Genomic DNA, 9,938 nt, shown 5'->3' with positions numbered 1-9,938 from the left:
CCCCGGCGCTCCGCTTATTGACCCAGAGCCCCCGGCGCTCCGCTTACTGACCCAGAGCCGCCGGCGCTCCGCTTACTGACCCAGAGCCGCCGGCGCTCCGCTTACTGACCCAGAGCCGCCGGCGCTCCGCTTACTGACCCAGAGCCGCCGGCGCTCCGCTTACTGACCCAGAGCCGCCGGCGCTCCGCTTACTGACTCAGAGCCGCCGGCGCTCCGTTTACTGACCCAGAGCCGCCGGCGCTCCGTTTATTGACCCAGAGCCGCCGCCGCTCCGTTTATTGATCCAGAGCCGCCGCCGCTCCGTTTACTGACCCAGAGCCGCCGCCGCTCCGTTTACTGACCCAGAGCCCCCGGCGCTCCGCTTATTGACCCAGAGCCGCCGGCGCTCCGTTTATTGACCCAGAGCCGCCGCCGCTCCGTTTATTGACCTGCGGATACAGACGGTTGATGTAGATGAAGACAAACTCAAAAATTTCATTTAGGAAAACTGTCCAATGGTGAGACGTCCTTGTTGTCCGTAGCAACCAATCACAGCGCAGCTCTTACTACAAACTGCTGACGACAAATGAAGGTTGCCCTGTGATTGGTTGCTAGGGGCAACAAGGACGTCTCACCATTAGACAGTTTTGCTAAATTGGGGTCCAAAAAGTTTTATTCTGCCGTAGTCGTTGCTAGGAGGATAAGAGAGAAAATGGCTGCCAGCGACGACACGAGGGCGTTGTGTCCGTCAACCGGTCGGTCATTATACTGCAACCTCGGGCTTCAAGGTTTTGCGAAGCTCCGCCCAGCGGGCGCACAACTTGTAAGCGGTACTCCAATTTTAAAAAGATGGTTGCATCCGTTTGGACAATTTCACGCGCCCAAGAAACTCGCACGAAATTTCTGCATTGCGAAACCCACAAATCTTGTGCGAATATGAACCCCATTCTGCGTTACGGGAATAAATGGTGGTGCGTCCAATCCCAGGTTTCATCTTCCAACAGGATGGGAGCATGCGCAGAACACCGCGGGGTCACAGGAGGGGCGAGTATGAGAATCCATCATGTCACCAAATGCACTAGAACTTACATATGGCGCTGCGGGAGACCCGACAGTCCAGCAGATTTATAGTTACAGGCTAGCCACACCCACTCCTGCCTCTTACCACACCCACCTCGCCCGTCAGCCAATGATTGACAACTCTGCTTATAGAGAGCGCTGCCAATCATTGGCTGGAGGGCGGAATGGGTGTGGCTAGCTGCAGCTCATGAATATATGCAGCAATAGTTTTGTCTGGTTGCTACTAACAAAACACATTCTCCCAGACTCCTCATGTCATCAGTGTGACGGGACTACTTTATGGGGCGCTCAGTGAGGGCTGCAGGGACATGGAGACAGATTCCCTTCTGGAGTTCAAGAGGGAGAAAGACGGCGGCACTTCTAGATCTTGTATAGTGATAACGGGGTCCGTCTCCATACAGCGGCTGACCCCTACGGACTGTACACGAGCTCTGCGCCGCCACTTCCGGTAACCCCAAGAGGCCCCGCCCACCCCATGACATCACACCTACTAGGAACAACTCCATTCTACGTACGACTGGCCATGTCCGGGGTCCCCAAATCCGGGAGTTTGATCATCCCAGAATGGCTGCAGTCACCCGAAGGCCGGGACTATGCCAGCTGTATCCTGCGGAAGAAGAAGAGGAGAACCTTCGGTAAACCTGATACTCTGCCCTCTGCTGGTCTGTCAGATATTGTAGCTCCTTCTATTACTACATCCACACTGCCCTCTGCTGGTCTGTCAGATATTACAACTCCCTTCTATCGCTATATCCATACTGCCCTCTGTTGGTCAACCTGATATTACAGCTCATTTTTTGTAGTTCTATCCACACTGCTCTCTGCTGGTCCCTCTGATATTACAGCTCCGTCCCGTCTACTTCTATATGCACACTGCCGTCTGCTGGTCTATCTGATATTGCAGCTTCCATCTCTTCCTATATACACACTGCCCTCTGCTGGTCCATCTGGTATTACAGCTCCTGTCTATTTCTATATCCACACTGCCCTCTGCTGGTCCGTCTGGTATTACAGCTCCCATTTTTTCTATATCCACACTGCCCTCTGCTGGTCCGTCTGGTATTACAGCTCCCATCTTTTTCTATATCCACACTGCCCTCTGCTGGTCCGTCTGGTATTACAGCTCCCATCTTTTTCTATTTTCACACTGCCCTCTGCTGGTCCGTCTGGTATTACAGCTCCCATCTTTTTCTATTTTCACACTGCCCTCTGCTGGTCCGTCTGGTATTACAGCTCCCATCTTTTTCTATTTTCACACTGCCCTCTGCTGGTCCGTCTGGTATTACAGCTCCCATCTTTTTCTATTTTCACACTGCCCTCTGCTGGTCCGTCTGGTATTACAGCTCCCATCTTTTTCTATTTTCACACTGCCCTCTGCTGGTCCGTCTGGTATTACAGCTCCCATCTTTTTCTATTTTCACACTGCCCTCTGCTGGTCCGTCTGGTATTACAGCTCCCATCTTTTTCTATTTTCACACTGCCCTCTGCTGGTCCGTCTGGTATTACAGCTCCCATCTTTTTCTATTTTCACACTGCCCTCTGCTGGTCCGTCTGGTATTACAGCTCCCATCTTTTTCTATTTTCACACTGCCCTCTGCTGGTCCGTCTGGTATTACAGCTCCCATCTTTTTCTATTTTCACACTGCCCTCTGCTGGTCCGTCTGGTATTACAGCTCCCATCTTTTTCTATTTTCACACTGCCCTCTGCTGGTCCGTCTGGTATTACAGCTCCCATCTTTTTCTATTTTCACACTGCCCTCTGCTGGTCCGTCTGGTATTACAGCTCCCATCTTTTTCTATTTTCACACTGCCCTCTGCTGGTCCGTCTGGTATTACAGCGCCCATCTATTTCTATATCCACACTGCCCTCTGCTGGTCCGTCTGGTATTACAGCACCCATCTATTTCTATATCAACACTGCCCTCTGCTGGTCCGTCTGGTATTACAGCGCCCATCTATTTCTATATCAACACTGCCCTCTGCTGGTCCGTCTGGTATTACAGCTTCCGTCTATTTCTGCATCCACACTGCCCTCTGCTGGTCCGTCTGGTATTACAGCTCCCGTCTATTTCTGTATCCACACTGCCCTCTGCTGGTCCGTCTAGTATTACAGCTCCCATCTTTTTCTATTTTCACACTGCCCTCTGCTGGTCCGTCTGGTATTACAGCTCCCATCTTTTTCTATTTTCACACTGCCCTCTGCTGGTCCGTCTGGTATTACAGCGCCCATCTATTTCTATATCCACACTGCCCTCTGCTGGTCTGTCTGGTATTACAGCGCCCATCTATTTCTATATCCACACTGCCCTCTGCTGGTCCTTCTGGTATTACAGCGCCCATCTATTTCTATATTAAAAGGGTTGTCCCGCGCCGAAACGGGTTTTTTTGTTTTCAACAGCTCCCCCGTTTGGCGCGAGACAAACCCGATGCAGGGACTTAAAAAAAAAACCGCACAGCGCTTACCTGAATCCCCGCGCTCCGGTGACTTCTTACTTACCGGTTGAAGATGGCCGCCGGGATCTTCTCCCTCGGTGGACCGCAGCTCTTCTGTGCGGTCCATTGCCGATTCCAGCCTCCTGATTGGCTGGAATCGGCACGTGACGGGGCGGAGCTACACGGAGCCGCTCTCCGGCACGAGCGGCCCCATTCAGGAAAGAAGAAGACCGGACTGCGCAAGCGCGTCTAATCTGGCGATTAGACGCTGAAAATTAGACGGCACCATGGAGACGAGGACACTAGCAACGGAACAGGTAAGTGAATAACTTCTGTATGGCTCATAATTAATGCACAATGTACATTACAAAGTGCATTAATATGGCCATACAGAAGTGTATAGACCCACTTGCTTTCGCGGGACAACCCCTTTAACACTGCCCTCTGCTGGTCCGTCTGGTATTACAGCGCACATCTATTTCTATATTCACACTGCCCTCTGCTGGTTCGTCTGATATTACAGCTCCCGTCTATTTCTATATCCACACTGCCCTCTGCTGGTCCGTCTGCTATTACAGCTCCCGTCTATTTCTATATCCACACTGCCCTCTGCTGTTCCATCTGGTATTACAGCGCCCATCTATTTCTATATCCACACTGCCCTCTGCTGGTCCGTCTGGTATTACAGCGCCCATCTATTTCTATATTAACACTGCCCTCTGCTGGTCCGTCTGGTATTACAGCGCCCATATATTTCGATTTTCACACTGCCCTTTGCTGGTCCGTCTGGTATTACAGCTTCCGTCTATTTCTGCATCCACACTGCCTTCTGCTGGTCCGTCTGGTATTACAGCTCCCGTCTATTTCTGTATCCACACTGCCCTCTGCTGGTCCGTCTAGTATTACAGCTCCCATCTATTTCTATATCCACACTGCCCTCTGCTGGTCCATCTGGTATTACAGCTCCCGTCTATTTCTATATCCACACTGCCCTCTGCTGGTCCGTCTGGTATTACAGCTCTCATCTATTTCTATATCCACACTGCCCTCTGCTGGTCCATCTGGTATTACAGCTCCCGTCGATTTCTATATCCACACTGCCCTCTGCTGGTCCATCTGGTATTACAGCTCCAGTCTATTTCTATATCCACACTGCCCTCTGCTGGTCCATCTGGTATTGCAGCTTCCTTCTATTTCTATATCCACACTGCCCTCTGCTGGTCTGTATGATACTACAGTTGACACCATTGATGTTGTTTTGATGTTGCGCTCCGTATTCTCCGCAGGGCTCATCGAGAGGCCGGTTCTTCCCCCGCAGCTTCCTGCTGATGTCGCCAGCTACAAGATCTTTGTCTCTGGGAAAAGTGGTGTTGGCAAGACATCTCTTATTGCTAAACTGTGCGGCCTGGAGGTGCCCACCGTCCACCATGAAACCACCGGTGAGGTCCGGAGGGTACTGAAGGATAACGCAGCTCGTGTCCCCCTGCAGGACGAGACTTTAGTTCAGCTATTGGGGGAGTTGCAAATTATGATGCAGGTCAATTTGTGCAACACTTTGCTGTTTTTTAACAATGCATCAAATTTGGAGAGAAAAATGGGTGGGGCTTAGCTGAGGGGGCGGGTCGCTATAAACAGATTTACTATAATTTATACCAGAACCTGGCATAAACATATATGCTGGTTCATAGCGGTGCACAATTCAGTTTCTTGTGCACTTCTCCTTGCTTTACACTGCAGCCCAGCTTGTTCAGATTGGCTGCTGTACATGAAGTGTAGGAGGACAGGATCATTTTAAATTGTCATTTGTGTAACTTCATGTCTCCCCTCAGGAATCCAGACATCCTCCACGTATTGGCCGGTGCGTCCCCGAGACAGTGAGCGCCCCATCATTTTTGCCTTCCACTTCTGGGATTGCGGAGAGTCTGCGCTGAAGAAGTTTGATCATATTCTGCCTGTAGGTGGCAGCGCTGCTGGGATGGTTCTTCTATAATGACTGATCAGTGGATGATTAGGGTTCTACTCCAGTTCTAATGACTGATGCTTCAATAATCTGGATTCTGTCTCCGCAGGCCTGTAAGGAGAAAGCTGACGCAGTCCTCTTCCTCTTCTCCTTCACTGACCGCTCCTCGTTTGAGGATGTGCCAGGCCTCATCTCCCGGACGCTGAGCCAAGAAGAGAATGCGGCACGTGTGGTGATTGGCACCAAGTATCCTTCCACATTGCAGCACACCGTGACGTAATTCTCTCGCCCATGGGTGTGTGTATTGATCGCTTCGTCTTTAGATCCGGTGCCTTCCTTAACCCCCTACCAGATTGGACCAGTTCATGCATACAGACGTCACAGAGCAGGACATCAGGGACTTCCAGCAGACATGGCAGCTGCCAGTCATGCGGGTGAGGAGTGTCAGTGGTCCGCGGCTCAGTGATGGACGGGCAGAACTGGCGGATGCTGCTTCGCTCCTGAACGGGTTGGCTGAGGTCCTTTGGCACAGAGACCAGATCGCTGCCAGCCTGGTTGATGTCGGACAGTGTGGATCCCAGGAAGTGATCTGTCTTTAGTGATCGTGATTGCAGTGATCGCCCGATCATGTGACTTTTCCATTGGATGTAATATCGTTAATTTATTGAATTAATTTGTTTATTTTGCTGTTTTTTATTTGTCAGAATTTGTTTAATCTGATACTTTAGAATATTTTGGGGGCTGCGACCTTCTCACAATCTTACCTCGGTCCACCCCTCATATCGAGGGTGATGATTCCTAGGTTGTAGCAGCTTCTGATATCACATCGCCCAACACTCTGGTCCCCTAGGCCATGCACTCACATATGATGAGGACTTGTTAGGGCCGGAGGTCTCTGAGTGCTTTATAGAGCAACGGGGGTCCCAGCCCCCACCTCTCAGAATATACATCGAGGAAGTGTTCCCCTTTGAGAAGCCCTCTCAGTGATCTTTGTTTTGCATCTTCTTCTATTACCTGTTGGTTCCTTGAGCCTCTTCCTTGTTTTTCGCTGATCGCTGCCTGATCAGCAGTTAACCCTTCGTAACTGCTAATCCACCTTTTTACGGCCGTCACTGTTGGGCTTTAAACTAGCACATGTGCCTTTTACACAAGACGGGTGTCCTTTGCCAAGAAACAATGGGGTTTGGCTGTCTACTTATAGCTGGGGCTCCTGACGGGGAGCGTAGAAACCTTTGTTCATGACCGTTTAACCCCTTCCATGTCTTGATCAACAGCAGTTGCAGCATGTAAATGGGTGATAGGTAGCGGGCTCTTACCATCACCACCCCACAATAAGATCGCATGGTGCCATTGGGTTCCCATGGCAGCCTGAGCTCTGACAAAGGCCTCAGTGTCTCCATGTGATGTAGACCCGGCCTTGGGCAGAGTCTAATAGATTGTTGTAATAGGCATAGTACACTGCACTGTATAAGTAATGCAGTGTAAAGGCCCATTTACACGCAATGATTATTATCGCTCAAAATTCATTCAAATGAGTGAGTAATGCGCTAGTCATCAAACAATCGTATCTGCAGGTCTCCTGGAGGGACTAAAAAGCAGTGGAAAAACTTCAAAAAAGATTAATGTAAAAAAATAATCCTGTCATCCATCTATCAAAAAATGCAGCAAAAAGCAATCAAAAAGGTACAAGTTCCGCAAAATGGCATCTATGAAAGCTTGTAGCTCATCTACCAAAACAAACAAGACCTGATATCGCTCTGTTGGTGGAAAAATGAAAAAAAACTTTTTTGTGTAAAAGTAGTAAAAGTGAAAAAAGACGACATAGATCTGGTATCGCCGTACTTGTATTGACCCTTGCTCAAAAAGTCATCTGTAGCCCCAAATATTACCAATGAAACCACCTGGTCGTCCTGCATCGCACAGCGCTGTAGGAGAGGAGCTCCTCTCATTACATTTGTTATGTCATTAGGGTTGTGGTGACGATCTTAGGTCAGAGCAGCAGAATAGAGCGATTACTCTGCTTGATTTTCTTGTCCTTTTGCTGTTGTTTTCCCCTCGTATCATCGCTTCCATTCCCACCTGATCAGATGTAAATGACACCCAGATGACCCTGATACTGCTACTTAGTGTCAGTCTTCACTGTAGTTTTGGTATTTTATTCATGGACCAGAAAGCTACAGGCCCCTCCCAGCTGGTGAGCCGTAGAGCAGGGGATTATGGGAGGACACAGTGCCTGCAGGTGAGCCTATGACATTAGATCATTGACATCGCTGAAGTTACTTCTGTGTTGGCTCCTCCTCGGATCACATTCCTTAATGATTGACTGTCAGTGACACATTATTAACCCTCTCACCGTAACCCACATTGTGTGTGTGATACATAACAGATATCTGCTCTGACCTTATATCATCAGTAAATAACGCCACTCACTGCAGCGCCTGCCCTCACTGACACAATCTCATCCAGAAATACTCTGCGCTGCTGCGAATGTTCTGATATTCCTTATGGATGCCGGGAGCTCAGCGAGCGCGACACGTGCAGAGCATTCTACAACCAGCCTCTCCCCGTGATGACATCTCTACACACAGGACCCGGCCCCGGGGCCCTTTCATATCAGATGTGATTCAGCCACTTATGGGGTGACTCAGACTGCGGGAAACAACAATATTGAGCATCCCATTATGTGCAGAGTGACAATGCCTCGTATCTCATTTGTAAAGTGACATCACACCTCAGATATCCGACCTGGAATGTGCCACAATATTTATGTTCTAGATCTATATATAGAGAAATATGTCATATATAGAACAAGAGCGGAACACGGGACAGAAGAAGCCCAACTGTGTCCTGTGTGATATATATGTTCTCATTGTCAAAACCAATCCCTCCCCTAGAAGTTGTCGACTAGATGAAACTTTCTCTGATTGTAACGTTGTTAGAAGTGATCACAATATCAGAGCAGAAGGGTCATTTATGGTGGAGAACCGACCCCTTGTAGGGAGGCTCTAGTACCCTGCTGTACCGCCTCTAGCTTGGATACAAGATGTGATACGGGCAGGCATGGAGGCTCTAGTACCCTGTTGTACTGCCTCTAGCTTGGATACAAGATGTGATACCGGCAGGCATGGAGGCTCTAGTACCCTGTTGTACCGCCTCTAGCTTGAATACAAGATGTGATACAGGCAGGCATGGAGGCTCTAGTACCCTGTTGTACCGCCTCTAGCTTGGATACAAGATGTGATACAGGTGGAAATGCAGGCTCTAGTACCCTGTTGTACCGCCTCTAGCTTGGATACAAGGTGTGATACAGGTGGAAATGCAGGCTCTAGTACCCTGCTGTACCGCCTCTAGCTTGGATACAAGATGTGATACGGGCAGGCATGGAGGCTCTAGTACCCTGTTGTACCGCCTCTAGCTTGGATACTTGAGGTGATACAGGCGGGCATGGAGGCTCTAGTACCCTGTTGTACCGCCTCTAGCTTGGATACAAGGTGTGATACAGGTGGAAATGGAGGCTCTAGTACCCTGTTGTATGCCCTCTAGCTTGGATACAAGATGTGATACAGGTGGAAATGGAGGCTCTAGTACCCTGTTGTATGCCCTCTAGCTTGGATACAAGGTGTGATACAGGTGGAAATGGAGGCTCTAGTACCCTGTTGTACTGCCTCTAGCTTGGATACAAGATGTGATACCGGCAGGCATGGAGGCTCTAGTACCCTGTTGTACCGCCTCTAGCTTGAATACAAGATGTGATACAGGCAGGCATGGAGGCTCTAGTACCCTGTTGTACCGCCTCTAGCTTGGATACAAGATGTGATACAGGTGGAAATGCAGGCTCTAGTACCCTGTTGTACCGCCTCTAGCTTGGATACAAGGTGTGATACAGGTGGAAATGCAGGCTCTAGTACCCTGCTGTACCGCCTCTAGCTTGGATACAAGATGTGATACGGGCAGGCATGGAGGCTCTAGTACCCTGTTGTACCGCCTCTAGCTTGGATACTTGAGGTGATACAGGCGGGCATGGAGGCTCTAGTACCCTGTTGTACCGCCTCTAGCTTGGATACAAGGTGTGATACAGGTGGAAATGGAGGCTCTAGTACCCTGTTGTATGCCCTCTAGCTTGGATACAAGATGTGATACAGGTGGAAATGGAGGCTCTAGTACCCTGTTGTATGCCCTCTAGCTTGGATACAAGGTGTGATACAGGTGGAAATGGAGGCTCTAGTACCCTGTTGTACTGCCTCTAGCTTGGATACAAGATGTGATACCGGCAGGCATGGAGGCTCTAGTACCCTGTTGTACCGCCTCTAGCTTGGATACAAGGTGTGATACAGGTGGAAATGCAGGCTCTAGTACCCTGTTGTACCGCCTGTAGCTTGGATACAAGATGTGATACGGGTGTGTATGGAGACTATAGTACCCTGTTGTACCAGCTCTAGCTTGGATACGGGTGGGCATGGAGGTTCTAGTACTCTGTTGTACTGCC

The 9,938-nt window shown here is 49.6% G+C and overlaps 1 protein-coding gene across 2 annotated transcripts; it reads left to right on the top strand.

The window, feature by feature from the left end:
• Nucleotides 1–1,274: 1,274 nt before the first annotated feature.
• On the top strand, nucleotides 1,275–6,143 carry CPLANE2 (ciliogenesis and planar polarity effector complex subunit 2). 2 transcript variants are annotated; one of them, XM_066606324.1, is made up of 5 exons: nucleotides 1,275–1,721; nucleotides 4,779–4,931; nucleotides 5,322–5,446; nucleotides 5,562–5,698; nucleotides 5,805–6,143. In XM_066606324.1, the coding sequence occupies exons 1-5, from the start codon at nucleotides 1,535–1,537 to the stop codon at nucleotides 6,049–6,051; spliced, it is 849 nt and encodes a 282-aa protein (XP_066462421.1). In that variant the 5' UTR covers nucleotides 1,275–1,534; the 3' UTR covers nucleotides 6,052–6,143. The 2 variants fall into 2 exon arrangements, with proteins under 2 accessions (XP_066462421.1, XP_066462422.1); XM_066606325.1 differs by having other exon boundaries at nucleotides 1,276–1,694.
• The last annotated feature ends 3,795 nt before the right edge of the window (nucleotides 6,144–9,938 follow it).

The sequence above is a fragment of the Eleutherodactylus coqui genome, chromosome 6 (assembly GCF_035609145.1).
Source record: "Eleutherodactylus coqui strain aEleCoq1 chromosome 6, aEleCoq1.hap1, whole genome shotgun sequence".
Lineage (NCBI taxonomy): Eukaryota > Metazoa > Chordata > Amphibia > Anura > Eleutherodactylidae > Eleutherodactylus > Eleutherodactylus coqui.
Note: the sequence above shows the minus strand (reverse complement) of the source record. Positions and strands in the feature narration are given on the sequence as shown.

Coding starts and splice junctions, on each gene's coding strand:
- CPLANE2 (XM_066606324.1), top strand. CDS start 1,535: ATGACATCACACCTACTAGGAACAACTCCATTCTACGTACGACTGGCC. Junction 5,447..5,561: donor AGTTTGATCATATTCTGCCT/GTAGGTGGCAGC, acceptor CTGTCTCCGCAG/GCCTGTAAGGAGAAAGCTGA. Junction 5,699..5,804: donor CGTGTGGTGATTGGCACCAA/GTATCCTTCCAC, acceptor ACCCCCTACCAG/ATTGGACCAGTTCATGCATA.